This window comes from Amphiprion ocellaris, chromosome 8, assembly GCF_022539595.1.
Source record: "Amphiprion ocellaris isolate individual 3 ecotype Okinawa chromosome 8, ASM2253959v1, whole genome shotgun sequence".
In the NCBI taxonomy this organism is placed as follows: domain Eukaryota; kingdom Metazoa; phylum Chordata; class Actinopteri; family Pomacentridae; genus Amphiprion; species Amphiprion ocellaris.
In genome coordinates, this window is record NC_072773.1 from 16849651 (window position 1) to 16873145 (window position 23495).

The 23495-nt window shown below is 38.9% G+C and overlaps 1 protein-coding gene across 1 annotated transcript in view; it reads right to left on the reverse strand.

The window, feature by feature from the left end:
* Positions 1 to 489: 489 nt before the first annotated feature.
* ntsr1 (neurotensin receptor 1 (high affinity)) overlaps positions 490 to 23495 on the reverse strand; it is a 69995-nt gene continuing 46989 nt past the window's right edge. The window contains exons 3-4 of the mRNA XM_023268003.3: positions 15544 to 15628; positions 490 to 5351 (exon numbers count right to left, since the gene is read on the reverse strand). Coding sequence (XP_023123771.2) covers positions 5096 to 5351; positions 15544 to 15628 — 341 coding nt within the window. The 3' untranslated portion in view covers positions 490 to 5095. The remainder of the gene's footprint in view (positions 5352 to 15543; positions 15629 to 23495) is intronic.

Below are 23495 nucleotides of genomic sequence, written 5' to 3' on the forward strand. Positions count from 1 at the left end.
TAGAAACATTCATGGTCCCCCACACAATGACTCCTATATCTAATCTAACTTAGATTTCTGTTACATTTGGCACATGGTCCCCAGACAATGAATAAAAAATGTTGTATTTTTTTGCAGTTTTTCATCATGAGATTCACATTTCTATGTCTTGTGAAATGCGGCAATTACGGATTTGCATTGCATTTGGTAATTTGTCCCCAGTGGGTGAACCCTAATGGTTTTGAGGATCTCTTCGCTTTTCGTGCAGAACCACAATGACAATCCAGTTGTCATTGTTTTGGGAAAAAATTCAAAAACTTTTCAAAAGATCTACATAACATTTAGTACATGGTTTCCAGAGGATGAATCCTAATGATTTTGATGATCCCATGACTTTGAGCTCTAAATTCAGTGTACCATCTATTGACATTCATGGTTTCCAGTTGATGTATCCTAATGACTTGACCATTGATTTTACATAAGGGCTTTTTTATTTATTTATTTTAAATCAAATGTTCTCCTCGGTATAAAATCCAAATGCTTTGCAGGTCCCTTGACTGTTCTTTTATCGCCATCATAAAATGAAGACTTCAGTCAGCCCAGTGCTTTGGTTTATGACAAATGTTTAACTGATATAATGATATTTCTTTCTGCGCTTCTTTTTTTAGTGATTTCTTTTAGCAGATGTTAGCATGCGATTTCAACCTTTGGTGTAACTTTGTAAACATAAAAACAAGCTGCAAGGTAAAATGAAAAAGTAGGAATAAGTAGTGCAAGTACTGAGTACAGTGGCCCTGATGCTGTACCATGACTACAGACTTCTATAATGAAATTCATTGATTTCCACTGGCAGTAGATTGAAATCAATGTATCAAGGCTTCTCTTGTAGAGAACACCATGTACTCAGTTGTAAACAACCCCTCATGAATAACATGCTCGAGTGCTGTTGATTCACTGATATATTTGCTTTTGATGAAGTGAAAAAGCAAGAATCAGTGTCTATGCAGAAAAACACCAATCAGTAGCACAAACTGTGAGTAACATGCACTGTGGGGAGTACACAAGTGCACACATGGAGAAAGCGCTTCCCTCACACTCTGCAAAATGTGCACAACTGCTTCAGAGTACTGACAACACAAGCATTAGGTCACCTGTAGGCCATTTGTTTTCTGGAGGAAAACTAGGCCAGTTTCTACAAATAAAATTCTGATGAGCTGCTAAATGAAAAACAGGCTCTCATGCATGGTAGCAAGTACTTGACAAGAACCAATTTAGCTTGCCAGAAAAATAGATACTGGTACTACTCGGTGTTCTCAGTGGCGTTTAGTGTGAATAATTAAGCCCTCTGTACTGTTTGCTCATTTGGTAGCACTAGTCTATAATGGATGCAGTCAATAGGATGGACTTGTTCTTGACATCACAGCACAAAGTAAGACAATAAAAAGTAAAGGTAAAATAGTAAAAGCATGTACAGTACCATTCAGAAGTTTGGGGTCCTTATTTTTGAAAGACAAGCTTTTTTTTCAATGAAGATAACATTAAATAATTCAGAAATACTGTCTAGACATTGTTAATGTGGTAAATGACTATTCTAGCTGGAAACAGCTGATTTTTAATGGAATATCTCCATAGGGGTACAGAGGAACATTTCCAGCAACCATCATTCCTGTGTTCTAATGCTACATTGTGTTAGCTAATGGTGTTGAAAGGCTAAGTGATGATTAAAAAACCCTTGTGCAATTATGTTTGGTGACCCCAAACTTTTGAACGGTAGTATACGTGTGATGTCAAACCTATCTCCAAAAAGAGTGCAGATATTGAAGGTTTCTGCAAAACTCCTGAGTACAGTCTGGCTTTTTCAGGTCCATTAATAATGCTTTCAGAATCCTTTCTTTCTGCTTTATCTGCACATAGCAATTAGTCGTGTTATGATTGTCAAAACAAGAATTTTTCCTCCAGTTTCACTGTTTGAAACAGCTATGAACAATTTTGCCCTTAGATGTGTTTGGATGACAACACATACAAACCACTGGGCATTAAAACACACTAAGCAGTGGTTAAGCTTGGGGAAAGATTATGATTATGGCGACAAGAACTATGCTTACGTTTTGATCAGGGATATGTCAGGTTTGGAATACATGAAATTCTGTCTGAAAGTTCTTGACTAGACCAATAATAGCTTCTAGCTTTCACAGCCTGTGCATTGGTAGCTATCAGCTTGCAGAAGCAAGAGTGTGAATAAGTGACAGCACACATGTATGATACAGGTTGCCTTGTGCTCAGGCCTAAAAAAAGAAGCAAATGACTGAGGATCTGTCTGTGGGTTGCAACAAGAAAACAGAATGAGTCTGTCCATAAGCCAGTCTGTTGCCATGTTGTGTAGGACACTGCTTTTCAACATCTTGGACAGGCTGTGGAAGTTACAAGTAAACAAAAAAAAAAAATGTCACAAACTAGTGTTTTTGTCTGGATATGAAGAAGACTCCCAGATCTGGCATCAATACTCGGCACAGTATAAGACGGTTAGTTGTTGAGGCTGATGCCCACCTCCAGTCCTGATGCCTTACATCCTGTCAAGTGTTCCATTATTTTTACTGTGTAGTCTGAACCCTGCCTTAGGGTTGTGGATACATCTGTGATAACCTCAAACTCTACACCCTTTCTATCTGCCTCACTACATAGAGGGAACACTACTTCTTGCCCATAAAAATGATTCACCCCTGTTTGGAAGTTTCCTTTTGATTGCTCTTCAACATTGAATCATAGCCAATTTAATTTACCTTTTCTGACAAGAATTTACAGAATTGTTTCATGTCAAAGTGAAAACTGATTTTAACAAAGGATGATCAATCAAATAAAAATATAAAATACAAAACAAGTAATTCCATAACTGTTCACCCCCATTTAAAGTGACTCATCTAATTCAAACCACATGCTGCCAATTTGTGCTAGAAATCACACAGTTAGTGGATTTATTGTCCTAAATGTTCTGGAGTGGCAGAGTCAGAGCCCAGAACTCAGTCCAACTGACAACATAAGGCGGGACTTGAAAAGGGCTTTTCACTCATTATCCCCATGTCACCTGAAAGAGACACAGGCTCAGTGCTGTAGTGGGTTCATCTCCCAAATGCTGACTTAAAGGGTATGAATACTGATGCAATCACTTGTTTAACCTTTAATAATTTTAATTACCATTCTAAAATACTGTTTTCATTTTGACATGGTTGAGTCTTTCTTTGTATAGTCCAAAAAATCCAAAAAACAACCACAGAGAAGTTAATTTCTTTTGCTAACCTCATGATTTCTGCATAGCTCATGGCTTTATCAATACCAGGGAAAGCACTCATGGCCACCTGCGTCATCTTCTTACCAATACTGAGCGTGTTGTCCTCCTTGAAGATCTCAACAGGCAATTCTGCCATACCCAGGCTTGGGTCAATCTCCATTGCAAAGAGGCCTTAATCTTAGTCGGCACCTTTGAAAACTTCTGCTCAAAAGCATCAGAGATGTTATGGGCAGGATATGTGGAGATGATGAGGACGCTCTCCAGGACAGCAGCCAGCTGAACAGCCAAACTGCAGCTACATGTCGTTTTACCAACTCCACCCTTTCCACCCACAAATATCCATTTCAGAGATTTCTGCTCATTCATGATTCAGTTTTGAAAAGCAATGAAAGGAGAAAACTTCCAAGGGGCTGAATACTATTTAGAGGCACTGTAAATTCAAAGGGGCAGAATTGCTCAGTATGGATGTATTTCCCAGAGATACTTGATGGCTGCAATGGGCCAATAAGGATTTGTAGAAGGATGTAAGCAAATGCTCTTTGAGTCAATACTGTATATTAACAGCAACCCAATGTACCCACAGCACAAGCTTCATTCTCTTGGCTTTTCAAAAAGCTGTTGCTGACTCATGGAAAGATGATGCTAATTGCTTTTCTCTTATCCTCTGTAGCAGCTCTCGTGTACTTTAGCTGAAGAACATTCCACATTGTTTCTCCATCTTTATATTCCTCCTGAAGAAAAACTTGGATACCCTAGATCTTTGCCTGCTGCTATAGCAGCTGGAGAAAAAGCATTACAGCAGGAGTCTTGAATCCACTGAGGTGCTCCTTTCTCCAGGTGAGCATGTTTGAGTCTATGCATCACTTCAAATGCCTCTGTAGTTATGCACAAGTACTTTAAACAATCAACTACGCCCACTTCTATTCTGGGGGGACACTTTTTCTCAAGGTTGTCATGAATGCTGAAAGTGTTACCGTAGATAAGTATATTTTCTGTTTGCAGTATTTACAAAAATCCAATGGACATCACAGCCTACGCAATGCGACAAGGACGCTCTATTATTTGAACTCACCTTCTGTTCAACAAAAGTCTTTCTGAGAAGCTGCCTGCGTCTAATCCAGAACGTGCAAGAGAAGTAAGAGGTTATGCTGCAAGTGATTTTTCCTATACAGCTGTCAATGCAGCTTCGATTTAGGAGAAATACCTGCTCTTTTCCCTGTTTTTTTTTCAAACATGAAAGTCAGGTTTAGCCACAGATATTGACCCAGAATAACACAAAGGAGGGTTACATCATAACTGTTTTTGTGTTGAAAGTTTTGCCAGAGGCCATTTTTTTTTAGATAAAGAACTTTTGAGAGTTTTATAAGTTGATGTTGAAGAACACCGAAAGAGCAGTCATATACACTGTACAACAATAAATGAATTTGAATGATTGGCCCAGTAAAACATACACAGAAACATATTGTATAAAACATTTACATCAATATCTATTTTAAGGATTTACTGTTTATGTCCATCTTTTTTCATTCTTACATTATCATATTTTCTTTTGTTTTTTTTTTTTTTTTTAATTTCACAAACTCATGTTATGCTGGATAAAGTTACAATAACACGGAAGAAAATGTGCGTGTGAAATGAATCACACTGGTGTCTGAGTGGCCACTTGACCTCACATGACAATGATGGTCACCACAATACTAGACAAGCTTACGCCAACAGTCTTCAACCCAATAGCAGAATTTGCCTCAATGAAGTCGGACCAGAAATCACAAAGTGGCAGTGGGTCGGCTTTTGGTATGAGGAAACAAAGTGCGTTCTGTTGCATCTCGATCAGTACGCAGTGTCTTTGATGATGTTGGTGTGGAGGGTGTGGTTGCTGGAGATGCTGATGGAGTGGCGGGTCAGAGGGTGTGGGTGCCTCTGGGGCGTGTGACGGCAGGGGAGGCAGAAGTAACGCAGCGTGGAGAAGAAGATCTGGCGGTAGGTTGCAGACACCAGATTGTAGAGGACGGGATTGATGGCGGAGCTGACGTAGAACAGGACGTTGGTGAGCATGTAGAAATAGTGGTAGAAGTCATACAAGTCACTGCAAGAGAACAGAAGACACAGAAAGAGAGAATGAAATGGTTGTGTGTGGTCTGTTTAGCTTAGGTTAAGTACATACATGTCGCATGTTAACATGATATTATATAGGGATGCTTTAGATTAAGGAATTAGAAAGTCTAAAATTTCCCAAAGCTCACTTGTTTTTTTGTTTGGCGTGATCCCATTTTTCATTTCAATGTTTCATCAGAGAACGAACCCATTTTTGCATTTTCTTTGTGTCCCTTAACACCAAAAATTAAATGTAACAAAGCAGAAGACACTGCTCAGATTCTGGGTTGATGTAACTCCTCTTTTTTTTTTTGTATTTTTGTGTTTAACAAAAAATAAACGAAACAAAAAAAGGAAAATGGGCTTCTTTAAAAAATGTTTCCACTGGCCATTAACATTTAAAATCCAATTCTCAAATCCTTCCTTCCTTAACTGATAATCTAGAAACTGTTACATCTGCTCTATATTCTGTATCCAAATAAAACAATAAATATGACATCAACATCGATCAGTCCATTAACTGCTTGTTAATGGACACTGGAAAAATAAAAGAGCATCTTCTCTTGTCTTAGATGCAAATCAGGAAAAAAACGGATTACCGATACACCAAACCAAAAAACATTTTCCATTTTGTTCCATTTGATTTTTTTAATGTTAATGGACATTGAAAAGCCAAATAAATAAATAACAAAAAAAAAAAAAAAAAAAGGGCCTGTTTCCTTGTTTTTGTTTCGGTATTTGTACAAAAACTAAAGATAAAACGTATTGTGCAAGTCTGTTTAACTAGAAACTATACTAAAGTTTATTCTGGTATGGTTTAGACACAGTTATGAGAAATGAGAGGCATATCTTGAATAAAGTGTGCTTATTTGTTCATGGACAGCTAGCAGGCTACCAGGTCATGTCACTGTAAAGCCATATGTAGTTTGTGGTTTGGCTGCAGGTACATCTTATATAAACACAGAAGCCTTTCCAGTTTAAGCTGGATCCCACTTGAATATAAGTTTGATATATAAATCTCATCTAGAGATCCAAGACGAAGGCCACTGTAAAGTATCAGGGTGCAAGTGATGCCTGACTCTATTCTAAGAGACAGACACTTCAGGAATTCTTTGGTTGTTAAACAACAGTCTAACAAGATTTGTTCAGCCTGCCAGAGAGAGTGATGCCTCATGCCTACTGAGGGCTGGTGAGCATGTGTTATACTAACCTAATAAAGCCCAGTTTAGGCCCTGCTGTTCCACTACCACAAACAATTCCAACACCAGACCACTGAGGTAGCATTTCCAAGTTTGCACTGTGGGCTTCCCACCAGTCTGTGTCTTTGTAATGCTGTCACAGCCACCGCAAGAGGATGGGAAAAGGAAATGTTACGTCTACTGGAATTAAACAGACACATACTGAAGAGGAAGATCAACTTTTGAAGTCCGTGTGACGCAAATCTAATCCTCAGTTGGCTGAAAAGGGCAAATAAAATCTGACTTTTCTCTGCTTAGACAACCATAGAGAAGTCTAGTGCAGCTTAAAATAAAGGGAACACACACACTGAATTTCTAATCCCACAAGGAACTGGAATATCATACTATATAAATGTTATCTTATGGTCTACAATACACAAGGGGGCTTTAAATCTATATTTTGAACTGACTGACCAGACTCTATCCGTCTGTTTGAAGTTGGATGAAAGGAGGAAGATGGAGATTAAGCTACACAGCAGGAGGGAAACATTAAGGATATAAAGATTACATAAGATGAGAGGAGTTCTGAGAGAGTGAGGAAAAACAAGTGGAGATGAGAGGAGAATGAAACAGTCTACAGTATGTAAGCATATCAGAAATCAAGCAAGGGTAATTGCAATACAGAAGTGGGGAGACACACATTTAAACACATTAGCTGTGTTTGTCACTAATGAGACTGTTGTAGCTGTATTGGTCACACACTTTCCACCTCCGATGTAAAGATTTGGGAAAACTGGGAATCACAGAAAACAAGGAAACAACTGAGGTGCCTGTTGTACTAAAAAAAAAGACAAAAAAAAAGATGTTTTACGTGAGCCAATTTAAATATTAATTTTCAGTCTGACTGAACAAACAAGTAACCACTTGGAACAGCTATTCTTTCCATCCTATGACAACTTCTTGGCTGACTTAATAAGCCATTACTCAAGGAATATAGAGTAAATAGTTATAAGTTTTGCCGCAGTTAGGATGTTCTTTTGAGAAAAGAATAATTGGTTTCGGACATATTATTGGAAACAGCATCTAAGATTCAAGCCTCAGGGTGGCTGAAGCAAGAATCCAAGGAATCAGCTTCACTGGTGCGTCGCTAATGGCAGCACTTTATAATTGTGTATATATGAAAGTCGATACACGCCACTGACTTCCTCAATTCCAAAAAGCCAACACAGATTTCTTAGTCACTGTTTGTAATTTCAGCTGTTAACGCCAACATTCATCATGCTAAGTTGCTTTGACGTGCAGCAAGTTCGGTTTGCTTTGGATCCACAAGTGAGCTGATGATTGCACAGATTTCCACTCGACAGAACTTTATATTTTTGTAACGGCTGCACGACAAAATTAAATTTGGATCTTATATTTGATACAAAAAAAGTGGATACACCAAAAATACTAAAAGTCTACATATTGCAAATAAAGTTGAACATTAGGGAGCATTAAGTGACAAAGCTGGTGTATTAATAAACATAAAATGCAACAAAGTGCAATAGAAACAGATTTACTGGAATACAGCTGTATAAGACATACAGCTTTGAACACCCTTTTGTAGTAATTCAATACATGCAACACTTTATGTTCAAAAATATGACATACTGAACCTTTATGGGATAATCACACTCGTTGGCTGAGACAGTTTTGAGTCACTATATTCTGTGCATAAGTTGTGTATGTAAATTAAAAATGAAATTATGCCTAAAAGAGTAGATCTGCAAGAAAATGAGAAGACAGACACATTAATGTTCAATGAAGAGGGATACGGTGACATTGCTAACTGGCTTGGAATCAGCATAACATCTGTTATCTCAGCAAGTAATTACTCCGCCAAGGAACGTGGTGGAGTTATTTGACAATCGGCATATGTTTGTCCTTCCATCTGTTTGTCTGTTAGCAACATTACTCAAAAACGGACTAATGAATTTGGATGAAATTTTCAGAGAAGGTCAGAATTGACACAAGGGTCACCTGATTAGATTTTGGCAGTGATGCGGCTTATAGTCTGGATCCGTTGTTTAGGATTTCCGTATCATTGCGAGATAGCGGCATGGCGTCACTGTAAGTATGACTACAAGTGAACGCTACGTCAGCTGCCTGCTGACGATCACATGATTGCGATCCTTCTACAAATCCACCACTGTGGAGTTATCAGGACTCATGCATTGGAAATCATACAACGACTGAGCAGCCTTGGCGGAATACTGCGCTCTCTGAGTGCTTTTTCTCGTTGATTGAGTCACAGAGATGCTAGCTTGCTTACAACAATGTCAGCCCCAGCTGGTTGACTGCCAGAGTGACCAGTGGTAATAAGATGATATTCGAAACTATTTTTCAGTTCCTGCTCAAACAGATTTAACTCCAATCATCTTCAGTCAGGATACAGATATTGCTGCACAAAAATGAACCACACTAAAAATTATTATGAGTGTTACTTCTATGAAGGATTAAATAAGCAGACAAGCCAAAACTATTCATAGTTTAGTTTACACTCATTTATTAGCAAAAAGTAATTTTAATCTCAGTTCTTCTTTAATGATTGCATTGGCTAAGGATTTTCTATGCAACATGCAGCAGATGCTACATATCTTGGTGGTTCTGGTCTCTCATGAGAACAGGATTGTATTTCTGCCTGGGCACAGGCGAGGAAGAGGTGAATGGACACTAAACAGGAGGGTCTGTGTTGCATAAACAAGAGGATAAGATTCTTCACATGCAAACAACGGAAAATAAAGAGAAAGCTAAAGGTTATAAGTCATAACATATCAATAGCTTCCTCGCAGATGGTGTATATACTCCCGATCCTCACCTCTGTTACCACAATCTGCTGTATCGATCTGTTTCGCTCTTGCTATGGACAGGGGTCAGTGAAGTGTGCAGCAAGTCAGTGATGTGTGTCTGCCTGCATGCAGGGATGCCATTAAAGATCAGTGAGGTGGGGACTGAAATGGACAACAGGGACAGTATTGAGCATAACCTTTTTGTTATATATACTTAGGCTGTGTTGGCGTGTTGGCTGTGCAGCCTTTTCTCTGTTTTTACTATTTCGAGAGTATAGAACAACACTGAAGCCTACAGACTATGAAATATAACACTTGAAATTATACAGTAAACCAAAAGTGATAAACAAAGGATTGTATAATTCATATTTTAACCACGAAAGCGTGCAGCTGCTTCAGACCCACAGTTGCACCTTAGTCCCAATCTGCCTGACTGAACATTCATTTTTGTTGTTTAGCGGAATATTTAGCACCGAAAAGTAAAATGTCAGACACAGACCAATGCAAAACGGTTCTCATTTTACAGAGAAAATAGCACCAGCAGAGGCACTTGAAGTCAATTTAACTGATTTTGTCGTGCCAGTCTGTCCCCTCTATGTCATTTTCAAAGAATCCAAAGTTTTTTAAAATCTATCTGCACACCTTCAGATCTCACTTTTCTATCCATAGTAAGGTAGACTGTCATAAATAAGGTGGCTAAAAGGTTAGCGAGCATGAAAAAAAGAAGGATGGTGCTATAAGTTCAAGTCATATGACTGAATACAGAATATGTTCAAGATGGGCACGTTCACACGGAACTCCGATAAGTCGAGGACCCCCTGTAGTAGTGACAGCAGGTCGCATGTTGCTTGCACACTTGAAGTTTGTTAGCACATATGGATTAATGTGGTTTGTGTGCCTCTACTTTAACCTGGCCTTATTTTCTTCATCTGACTGAGGTTTGAGCAAATTATTGGTAAAATCCATGGCACTGACTGTGGTTTGGAAAAACCCACCAGCAGTTCTGCTCCTTGAATATGAGCAGGTCGCTGTTTAACCCTCTGAACTCTCACCCTTGGGCTGAAGAGGTGTGTTATGTTTAAAGACCAGACAGAAACTGTACAGCAAGAATCATCCTTTTAAAAACCTTTTAAAAATTCTCTTATCAAAATCACTTTATTCTAATGCCTCACTTAAAAAAAATTACACTAACTAGATTCTGAAAAAAAAAGGAAAATTATGCACAAATTGGCACAACTGAAAAACCATGAGTGAATCAGCTGCAGCCAACAACATGTTGGAAATCATCAACAGTTGCAGCTCGAAGTCAGATTCACCTCCAATTGATTTGTTTAGCAGCTGATAAATGGCACGAAGATCAAGTTCAGCTGCCTGCAGCTCCTGCAGCGGGAAAACACGGCACGCTCAATTAAAGAATCTCCTGCTGGAGGAAGCTCGGGTTCTTTGAGAAGCACTTCTTTAGCTGCGCAACTAAATATCACCTAAAACTGATTATTTCAAAAGCTGCAGCAGCCAGTCATGTAACAAAAATTGATGCACAATTAGGCCAAACTGCAGGCTACATACAGAAAAGACAAGTACTAAAACAAATGTGAGAGGAGCAATTGAATGATAGATCAAAGGGTGGTCCATGGGGCCATAATAACACATCTCGTTCTGTCCATTTAATCCATCTGCATGAGTTCCTCTTTAACATGTCTTACACCTCCGTACAGCCTATAATCAGCGGCATAAAGGGCCTCTGCCTCTCTGCCATGAACGGCTTCACACCTGCTCAAGATGAATCAAAGTCTGCATAAGTATCCTCATAAATCTATGATCAACTCAAGGAACTACTCACATGTTATTCCATAACATATGAACTTCATAGCTCAGACAAATATAGCTTTGGAAATAATTATTGGACCAACAGGTTTTCAACAAGGATAGTTTTTTAATTCGATCATAGTGGTTAAATAATTACAGCATGTTCTGAAAAATGTAAGTAAACAATTCAATATATGCAATAAATTATTTTATTGCATGTAAAAAAATTTAAAACTCACACTAGATGATTGACTTTTGTGCACACCTGTATGTGTGTATGTCACTCAAAAATACCTCAAAGAGGACAACTGAGATGAAAACTGTTTGTCAACAACAAGACAAGGAGGCCGCTGTGTTCTAATAATTAAATCCCAAGCTGTAACAATTTTGACAAGTATTCAGATTCAGAATGTAACAATACCGCAACATAGAAATACTCTATTACAAGTAGAAGCTGTGCATTGAAATTTGTACTTCAAATGTCTCCCTTTACCATATTGTTGGGTTCTTACTGCTGATGAATTGGTGTAGAAGTGGTCTTCAAACATGTAATCTATAACAGTGTTCGGAAAATCTTAGTATACATAGAAAATAGTAACTGGAGCTGTTATATATTTCCAAATGCAAAGATTCCAGTAAAGTACTAAATCATTCAAACTACAGTAAAGTATACATGTAAACTACGGTACTACTGTAACATAATGTAATACAGACTTTTGTCAGGAGACTGTCTGGTATAGCCAGTTATCTGGAGGCTAATGCAAGTGCCAAACTACCAGCTTTAACAGGACAAGCTAATGACTGCTTGATCACCACAGGCCAGCATGGTGCAGTTAGCATTCTAATTATGATGACAAGCTAACAGCTGGATGGTCAGTGTAGACATTTAGCAGAGTGGTAGTTACTGTGCTATTATTGGGCACATTTTAGCACCATGAACATACAACACACATATGATTAAAATAAGTCAGATTGACAGATTGCTTTAATGCTCAAAAATCTGCCAAGGAAATGCTTAAGAATATGCATCCTACTGTTCAGCATAAAGACTCATTGTTGAGAGTAAAAGCCAAGAGGATGCTAGATTTATTCTCACTCATTCCATCCACTGCTTCACTGTTTTCTGGCTTCATTAGCATTGATAGCTAGGGACATTTCAACAGGTGTGCAGGAGAGATCAAAAAAAATCTAATTTCCTAAATCTCCTTTCCAACTGACTGTGACCGAACAGCTTTATTTGATTGCTACCTTTCACCATTTGAAGAACAAACATAATTCCAAAATGACACCTTGTTTCATGTGAAATTGAAGACGGCCATCCTTTCATACTGCAGAGAGAGGGAGGGTTGACTTGTGCCACAGCCATAGTGATGCTGCACCCTGCGGTTCCCCTGGTGCTTGTAGCAAAAAACCTACTGAGAGAATAATAACAGTGCTTGAATCTCAATAATAGCTCCACCACAGGCATGATGCCAAGGACACACGCAGCAGATCACTGTTAGCATAATCCACTTATTTTACAGACAGCATTTTTCACAAATGGTGCAGCATGGCAACAAGTGCTATATACCAGTTGCTTATGAATAAGTAATGTAGCTATTTTGATTAATAATGTCAGCTTTTTACAGAAAACTGTGAATGTTTAACTACGTTCCATAAATAAACAGAAGAACATAAAAAAAATATGATAGAGATCAACAGTTCAAGAAGCTTTGATCTAGAAACAAGGCTGATTAAAAATGTGTTTCAAGCTCTATCTTGCTCCTCAGGCAACGATGGGGAGGAGAAACCCTAAAATAAGAAACGCGACACGACACAGACACATATCTGAGGCACATGCTGCTCCAGATCACCAACAAGTGATTAGAGGGGCTGTTGATTCATTAATACATGCTTAAATCATTTAAATAACATGTTTCCAGTCATTTTACTTATTTACTTATTTTTTCTTCACAGAATAATAAAGAATACTTCATTTTTCAACAGTATGAGGTACTTTATAGGGTTGAAACACTTGGAGAAACTTTGCATCGTGATTTGAAATTGCTTGCAAAACAAATAAGACAAAAGCATTCCAGAAAATGTATTTCATGATGTTCATACTAAATTCCACATCTTCGACAATCCATCATCACATCCTTGTTCTTTGTATTTCTCTTTCTCTGAAGTTTTTGAATCAACAAAAATGATAGAAAATTCTCCTTTACCTGACTGTAAAACATAATAAAGCTCAGACTCTACAGTGTTTTTAAATTATGGAGATTAACATCAGGAGAGCTCGAAAACCGGATTAGAATTTGTCACGGATGTTGAAGGTTTCATATAAGACGAGATCTGATCAAAAACAAGCCTTAGAGATAAATCTTAGCGATAAATGGCAGCTTAGAGATTGGTTTGCAATCATTGGGGTCACCAGGGTCGAGGCTGACGTTTTTCAGGCGTGGTTGCACAATTGTCTGCTTGAAACTGAGCGGAGAGATGGCTCCATTTATTAGACAGCTATTAATTACAGCCACTTTTAGGTGGCAGAAGGGAGTAAAAACACCCTTAAAGAGGCAAGATGGTAAAATACTGAAGGGGCAGCACATCTGAGTCATATAAGAAACAACTTCAGGCAGTCATGACGACAACACAGGTTGAAATTTGTGAAGGCGACTGACTGGATCAGGTATCTCTGAGAGAAAATGATCATGATGTGAGATGTGAGATTGAATGATATCTATTTTATTAAGAAAGAAATTCAGAAACTTCTCACAAGTTTCAGAAGTGGGAGCTGAGGTTGCTGCAGCAGTAACGGGATTTATAAAAGAACTGATGGAGTTAAATAGAGTTTCAGATCTTTGGATTATTATTTTTTTTTGATTAGTTGTGCTGCACTGTGGCTGTCTTGACTGTGCTTTGATATTGCCATCTAATAAAGTTGCATCCTACTATGTACAACATTAAATTTGATTTGAATTTGAGCTCCCACAATCAATTTGCAAAATTATTGATGCTGACATCAATATTATTGACATTTTTTAAAAAACTTGTCATTGTAACAAACATTTTTCTTCAGGATCATTGTGTAATTGTTGCATCATGTCAGTCAGCGCTTCAGTTTTAGTCAGTGGTGGTGACAGCAAAGTCCAACTCACATCAGTATAGTTTAAATGATCCCAGAGCCAAGTTGCTGCTGGTACACCGTGTAGAGATTAGAATACAGAAACAGAACAACAGCTGAAATCTCACAGGTGCTGTTTGGTACCGAGGCCCTTTACATGTGTTCGCTTCTCTCCTGCTCTCTGTGCTCATATATACTGCATTTTAACACATTTGATGTTAACTAACAGTTACTTCCAAGCTCCTGCTCTGCAAAATCCAAACTGTTGGACAACGTCATCTGACAAACTCATGAAACACAAGATTATTTTCATAGAATTCAAAGCTACTACAGAGTTTGAAAATATATGCACAATAAGGTGAAAATGCATTGCTTTTGCTACTCTGTGTTTGTAAAATATCAATCTACTCAGATGAATAAGTCACACATTTGCACATTTCTGTACATTGTGAATATTTCTCTATTTTTTTAATCACTTAAAAATCCTTGGATTTGCTACATTTGCTGTGCCTTTACAAGAAAAATAAACTCACATTTCTTCTTGGTAATTCCATTTCTGACCAGACAGACGGTGAGATCAAACCAAAGCAAAGCAAAGCAGCACATTTCCATTTCAGTTTGGCTTCTGCAGAAAATAAACTCATAATGAATTATTGCCTGTATGTGAATCTTCAGCACACTTTAATCACCAAATAAACCACATCTTAAGCTCCCGCTGCCTCATGGAACACAAGGCTTAGAAACCAAGTGCTCTGTGTGTTTGATTGAATCGGCGGTGTGTTTACTTACTGAGGATATATGATGTTCTTTTGGCACAGTTAAGTGGTACGTCCTTAATACAAAGCAGAAGAACTAGACTTTACAACCCTAATATCAATTTACTGAAATGGTGCTTGATTTGATTAGGTGAACAATGTGTAGCTTGGAAGGGCTAATTGTTTCAAGAGAGAAAGAAAGGGGAAAGAGCAAGTGAGGGATAGAGGAGACAAGAATGTTAAATTAAGGCAATCTAATCGAGAAGATGAATCTGTCCTGCTCAGATGCTTTAACTGATGACCCTTTAAATGACAGCTAAAGCCAATATTAGCGTGGGTGTGTCCGTGCGCTCGGGTTTGTGCATATGTGTGTAAATGATGTGTGCATGTGGAGTTCTATAGGTGTGTGTGTGCACTGTATATGCGGCACTGGTGTGCTTCTGCATGGATCGAGTGAGCAAACAAACTGCTGGAGGTTCATTCGCATGAGAGGTTGAGAAGAATCATTACTCACTCGGACCACTCAGAGATGTAGCAAAACATGAGGCGGCGGGCGTGATAGGGCAGCCAGCAGACCACAAAGGCTATCACCACAGCTCCTAAACACAAGGGAGAGAGATAGCATCAGAAGACAACGACCAGCAGTAGTCAACAGCACATAGAAAGACGTTAAACCGACACAGGAAGTAAAAATGTTCTTTTGTAAAATGTGTATAGTGTTTAGATGATTACAATGAAAAATGTTTAACTTTTGATTAATATAGCTGACCTAAGAATTGAGAGAATAATGATGTTGTGAATCGGTTCAATTACTTAAAAAAAGACAGATTCTGTAAGAATGTAGGAAATGGTTTCTCGGAAGGATTTATGCAAGTTGGATACATTTCTGATATGTATTAACTGGCCTAATCAGCCTTTCAAGTGTTTATCTTTCTGTTTTAATGCGTCGCTTCTGTTTTCTCTCTGCTATTCTGTTCTCTCCTCTCTTTGCCCTCATCCCAACCAGTCGAGGCAGATGGCTGCTCTCCCTGAGTCTGGATCTGCCGCGGGTTCCTTCCTGGTAAAGGGAAGTTTGTGCAGCCAAGTCCTGCGACTTAAGGAAACCAGGGAGATCTTTGGATTTGATGGGTTTCTTTGTATAATTTTGTCAGGTCTTTGTCTTTATATGTGAAGTGCCTTGAGATGGCATGTTGTGGATTATATGAAAATATCTTAATATAAATGAATTAAAGTGAATTGAGGACCTGCTACTACTGTAGACAGGGAGCTCAACTTAATATTTATGATGTAAAGTTATTTGATTTAACTGACTGAAATCGTGGCACGAACCTTCTGTCCCAGATGATGAAAAATTCAGATGAGATGCTTCAGTAGAAGACAACAGGACTTCTTGTTTGTCTTCGAAATGTTTCACCTCTCATTCAAGAGGCTTCCTCACTTCTTATCCTCTGAGATAACAGAAGTCCGCTTGTCTTCTACGGAAGCCTTTTAGGTTACCATGACCTGGATGACTGCGAAAATATATAGACATTCAAGATCTTCATGGGTTCAAAATTTTGAGTCAAATCCAAACCCGACTGAAACTTACATTGTATAAATTCCTGTCACTAAAAAGAAAAACCTGATCCCATTTCAAACGGTGTCCATGTGGAAGCAGTAGACTCAAGGTAAAGATGAGGTGGAGTGAGATGTAGTATGGATCAGATGTAAAAGTTAGCCCAGAATGTACAACTGATGAGGATATGACTTCTGCATTACTTGACATAAAAAAAGGCCACTTCTAAAGAACTGCATGATAAAAGAAATGTCTACCAGATATCTGGTGAGATGTAAGCATCCAAAGTCAATTAGAAATGCTACAAATTCCTAAGTGCGTTAAATGTCCTCCTTGTTTGTGCATCCAAAACAAAAGCAATAACAACATGAAGGTAGTTCAAAATGTAGACTTTAACGTAGTTGGGAATATGCATGTGAACACAAGGTTTGGATGTGGGTTTTCATGGAAGCAGAAAGAGCAGTTTGAACTGAGAACAGTAGAAATCAATGATTCATTCAAACAGCTGTGTTCAATTCACTCTTTTGTTATCCGATGATGAGTTGATGAATTGTATCAAAGGACTGCAGGTCAAACTGTCCTATTTTGTAGAGTTTTCATCCTAAACTTCATCTTCATTGTTCCTTTTGTCAATACAATTTCATCACATCTGCACTTGCCACTATATTCGACATTGTTTCAAATTGCCTCTAAAAGAATAGGCACAAAGGACCCAAATGATGCCCAAATTGGTATCCAGTCTTTGAAACAGACTTGTTAAAAACCTGTGCCATGGCATTGGGTCAATCAATAAATTTTAATAACTGTGAAGCTGTAAAGTATGACTTCACTGTTAGCAGAACTCTCCATATGAGTTGTGAATATCTCAGTGGTGTTGAGAAATCTGAATCACTGCCTTCATCTGCGAAAAAGAAATATAGCTGGATTTCAGTTGAAATGTTTCCTCGATCTTAACCAAATTTAGAGTAAATCGCCGAAAGCAAAATAGGAATGAATGTCAGTCTCCACCCACTACTGAGATGTCAAGTTTGTTGAGGTTAATACCCGCTAGTGCTAATTCTTCACTCAAAGCCTTTAAACCATTGTGGAAGAATTTTTTGAAAACTGTGTTTTTCAACATGTCATTATTTTCACTCAGTATTTCATACACAGATAGGTGGATGGAGACTAACTGTGACATTAGTCTCCAACATGGTAAAGGTCAGTAATAATGGTTACAAAACAGATTATATTGTCAAAGTAAGTACCTGAATACATGAATGAAATAAATTAAATCCCTCATGCATTGTTTGTATTTGGCAGTGTCTGTAACTGAGCTGCATTCAAGTTACCTGCTGTGAAACAGGAAACATTCTGAAACTATTTCAGGTTGCAAACTTACTACTCAGCCAAACCTGGATTATTAATCTCCACTGCTGGAGGAGCAAACCTAATGGAGATGGATACTTTAATAAAACTGCTGCTTCCTTGGCACATCCTTGAGAGCACCTAGCCAGGAATCAAATGTCTAAAAACGCTATAACCACGGGACATCTTGAAGAAGTTTCAATTAAGGAATGACACTAAAGTTCTGCTTGTGGCATCAGACACAGATCACTGAGAGAGATGAGGGTTTGGTGACCTCAGAAATGTCTGTTGGAGAAGCTGGCAGCACCTGTGGGCAGTGCATTCTGTCTATTAAGTTACACTTCGACTCTATGTGCATATTAGTATATTTACATGACATTTCAAGTCCAAGTATCTCGGGATCTTGTTCACGAGTGATGGGAAAATGGAGCGAGAGATGGACGGGCAGATTGTTGCTGCATCAGCAGTAATGTGGGCGTTGTACCGAACCATCGTGTCGTGGTGAAGATGGTGCTGAGTCGCAAGACAAAGCTCTCGATTTACCAAAGCCTGCTCGATTTACGATCCAACCCCCACCTATGGTCATGAGCTCTGTGTAAGGACCAAAAGAATGAGATTGCAGGTACAAGCGGCCGAAAGGAGCTTCCTCCAGGGTGGCTGAGCTTAGCCTTAGAGATAGAATGAGAAGCTCAGACATCTGGAGGGAGCTCAGAGTAGAGTCACTGCTCCTTCACGTGGAAAGGAGACAGTCGAGGTGGTTTGGACATCTGATTCGGATGCCTCCAGGGATTCCTTTGGAGGTTTTCCGAGCATGTCCGTCTGGGAGGAGACCCCAAGGTAATTCAGACTGTTTCTCTGAACATTGCCACTGTCTCTTAACTCCATATTATTGTTCTTCTTCTTCTTTGTAGTTTTTTTTTTTTTTTTTTACCTACAATGGTCCTAATATACCGCGATGTAGCATCTAGTGCTAAATGATAAAGCTGGCTGAGTTAGATGGGAATAGTCCAGCAGGTATCTGTTCAGTTATTTTACATAACCAGATCATTCTGCAGCACAGAATGAATAATGGCTGAACCTGGCTACCGTTCTACTATAGAGGGGAAAAAAAACACTCTCTAGCTTGTTTATATTTCTTTAAACCAATCACAATTTGCAATGCAGCAATGGTGTCCTCTTAAAATGGTGATTTGCTCACAGTGAGGCAGGCGCTGTCATTAAAATGATTAATCTACAGCACGGTTGCCTTATAACACGATCCAAAACATATGTAAAACATGACATTTTCAGTCTGGTAGGTTCCTAACCTAGAGGTTGTTGCTTCCTGTAGTGATGGAGATTTTGAAAATAGTAACACGTAGATAGCAGAAAGGAATCCGAAAGCCACGTGACATGCAGAGAAAGTGGCAGCTTTGTAATAGTCTGACAGGATCTTATGGCAATCTGTCTCTTGATCCATCAAGAAATTTCACCCATCACTATAAATGTGAACTTCATGGTAATGCCACACTTAAGATCAGAAAGTCATCAAAGTTACTAAGACACAAATATCTGTATAAAACTGAAGGGAAATCCATCCAGTAGTTTTTCGTATATTTCAAATCGATGTGGTGGACTGACACACTTAACTGACCAACATCTCAAGATCCATGCTGCTAGTGTGGCTGAAAGAGCTACCTGGATCCTTCATTACTCAGGGAATAGAAAAAGAATCTTGAGCAATTCAGCCCTGATATCAACCTCATGAGTCATTGATTTCACCACATTCAACACAGGTTTAGTTTAAACTCACTTCTCACAGCTATGGAATGACTTATAAGAATGAATAAATACGGTGATACTTTCACTTATCTTCTCTACTTTTGTGACCTGCAGCAAATGTCCATTCACATCTCACTGAGTTACATGTGCGTCTGTTACTCCTCAGTCACAGTGTGATTGAATAGTCAATAGTCAGGTGGAAATGGCAACTGCTGAGTTCCTGGAAGCTTCCTAAAGAACAGTACTGTTTATACCCAGAATGCAAAGCAACAGTCTTGAGCTTACAAACAAGCTTTTTAGTCGTTTATCATTTTATTTTAATTTAGCACAACTGTTCTTGTGTTATTTACCACTGCATGAAAGGCCAGCTACACAACAGAAATTGAACAGATGTTTGTTTGTCAGTGAGGACAAATTACAACAACCTCCAGTATAACCTGCTGTCTGCTTGTTTCTCGAGGCTCTGCAGATTCTTTGCAGGTGGTGAACAATAGCTCAGACCTTCTACAAATGTCTCCAGTCAAGAAACACTCAGCCCACAGTGTCACTCCCATTACACACAGACTGTTTTCTATTCTGCGGTGGACATACTAATGTGCACTGTTTGCTGAAATGTCAGATTGTCTCAAAAGGCCAATTTCCCATCTGTCTGCTGCCTTAAAAAAAAAAAAAAAAACACCAGCAGATGCCCACAAAGGAATGCCTAAGTACATGGACACACTCAGGAAATAAAGGCAGTGTTAGAAACCACAGCAGTATTAGTTCTAAATGTGTTCATGTGAATATGTGTGTGTCTTTGCACTGCACTCATGTAGTCCATCAATAAGTCAGTGGCAGACAGAGATCTCATTTATCTGGAGTCTGTTGCAGGATGGCAGCTCAGTTCTCAACTCCGCTGCCCATCGCTATTTGTCACTGTCAGTTGGTCCCGACTGGTTAGTCGCTTATCACGCAGGAACAGTGATTTTGAAACCATGGCAACCACCCTCTGTTGTCACAGCTCTGTGCACATATGGCTTTTGACATCTTAACCATGAGCTTTATGACCACCTCCTGCCTAATAAGCTGCTCATCCCTTGTGTGCCAACAACACAGCTCCCAACCAACCAAGGCATGAACTCTGTCAGACTTAAGGTGTCCTGTGGTATCTGGTGCTTTCTTGATAGCATCAGATTATTGAAGTCCTGTAAGCTGTCAGTTGACCCCAAACCCCTGCAGTTGGTTTCCTCCTCAGAGCGTTGTCAGAAGGTACGCATCACTGCTGACAGGCAGCAGTCCACAACACTTGCTGTGCTTCGACCTAGTTGCCTGGCCCTTGATGAAATTGTCCAGGTCTTCACACCTGTCCACTTCTCCTACATCCAACACTTTAAATACTAGAAGTGACAAAAAAATCCTTCTCTTAATGTCCTTAATGATCAATCTCCATCCTCTTCCTTAAGAATTTATTGTCCCAACACAGCACCTCACTTTCTGAGTTCAGACTTACTTGTGGTTCTGGTGGTTTCTTTCAAATAATACTTACAGCTGGTTCAGGTGACCATGAACCTTACCTTGGGCATGTTGCTATAGGCTGACATTGGATTGACTGGGGGACTTCCCATGATGCACTGAGCCCTTCTCCTCTACTCTCATCTCCTTCTGTCTCCATACATTAACATGCCATGTGATTAACTTTGTGTTTTCTCCCCTGTAGATTTTTTTTCTGGGTTCTCTCTACAAGTATCTATGGATCTGATCTACATGTCCCCGATCTGTAGTTAACGGCCTCATCAACCTCCTTGGTGTTTATTGGTTTGTTATGCATTATTTTTCTAAGCTCATAGTGTGGTGCTGGTTGTAATTTCATGTTTAGTGGTACTGAATTGTTCATTTGAAATTCAGATTTTTTATTTATTTTTTTTAACATTTTTCCTCATTTTTTCAGTGTATGATGTCTTTAATCTGATGTCTGTGTTGCTCAGTGTAGTTGTAGGTGGTAAAAAGATAAATGTTGGAAACATTTGTCAACAGATTGAAGTTAAAGCCTGCTTGAAAACACACTAGATGCAATCACATGCTACTGCATATTAGTGGTATCACAGGGTAACAACTTTATCTACGTAAAAACTATTTTATTTCTTTTTCCCAAGTGGTTCCCCAGACAATGTAGAGTAGTGATTGGTGGGTGATAGATGTTTACAGCTCATTCATGCTTCTGCCTGACTGCTTATTGGTCATTACCACATACAGTCACTTCATTGAGCCACATAGAAACACTTTCACCAAGAAATATTAGCGACTTTTCTCAAGGACTGGAACTTGGTCAGCCCAAAAGCAGCTAGATTTATTTTTCTTGATAGGTCCTAAAAAGTTGTTGAAGCAATCTTAAAATCTGCCAGATGTGGGAAGCATACCACTGGAAAACTGAAAACCACCTTAGCACTGCTCCTCTGCTGCAGGAACAAAAAAAAAAAACCCTACTAATGCAACTACATGTCAAATCTATTGTTAATTTGTTTGCTTTTACACTCTACAACCCTCTTATGTGGCCAATACAAAAGAAATGACCTGTTCTGCGCTCATGCAATCCATGTTAAAAGGGCCCAGTTTCAGCAGAACAAGTGCTGAACCTGTGATTGATTTGTGAGCTTTCAATGCACTGGATCTGTGTGTTCTGATACTGGATTGAAGTCTGTCAGAAATGTGAGCAGACTTCCCTGCAGCCCACAGCTGGTGCTGCTAAATGCAAAGAATCCTGCTGATCCTGTGTGGGCTGACTTTTCTTCTTGAGCTCTGTGGCTATTTCTAGAGACCATGACTCACTGTGGACGGCTTTAATTAATGCTGGCTTGACCTGTGGTTTTATAGTGCAGCAGAGTGATTGATGACAGCTAATGCTGAATTGCCAAATTATGAAACAGCTGCACAATGACAGACTAATTATGACAAACTGGGTTTAGAATTGAGACCCGTTCAGTTGGGAATTGTGACACACAAAGACACATGTCATGTAAAGAGCAGGTCTCATTAAGTTAAAGTAGGATGGAGAGAGGACGAGAGCGGGATGGGGGCAGATATGGGAAAAGAGGAAATTAATCTGAGCCCCATTCTGGCCAGTGTCTCAGTCCACTTCCATAATTGATGAGTGCAGAACGTGAGCCACACTACAGCAAAGATTTTTCTGCATTTGCATTTAAAGATGGCACTCACAGTCAGAGTGGCATGAGAAATCAATTTTAAAATCCTTTTACCATTTTTTAAATTGCCTTTGTTTATTACCAAACCAATTTCTACTATCACTAAAGTGCAACTGTGCATCAGGATGGATCTTAAAGACTATTACAGTTTGGAATAGAAGAAAAACTGGACCTATGTGCTTACAAAATTCCCTTTGATGTAGTTTGGATTGATGCCTAATCCATGATATGACAACAATGGTCAAAACAATAAAAATGGAATGGATGTAAAAAGACATTATGAGTTTTATTATAAATCTCTGATCAAATGTCAGAAACATCAAGCAAAGACATGTCAGTTCATCACGTGCCGGCTGATTAAACAAAAGATCAGTGCAAAGATTAATCAGAGAAATATTCATTTGCAGTGACCTAAATGCTAACATTGCCATGTTAACCTGCTTATCATTACAATGCTAGCATGGCAAAGCTAAAAACGTATTTAATCACAGAAAAAAATGGCAACCTATTTACAGAATACACAAAAATGTTGAAATACTTGACTAAATTTAATGAAAATCCAAGGGTTCATGTTGAGTTACTAGCTTAGCTGTGGGATCAGGTTTAGAAGAAGTTGAAACTTGT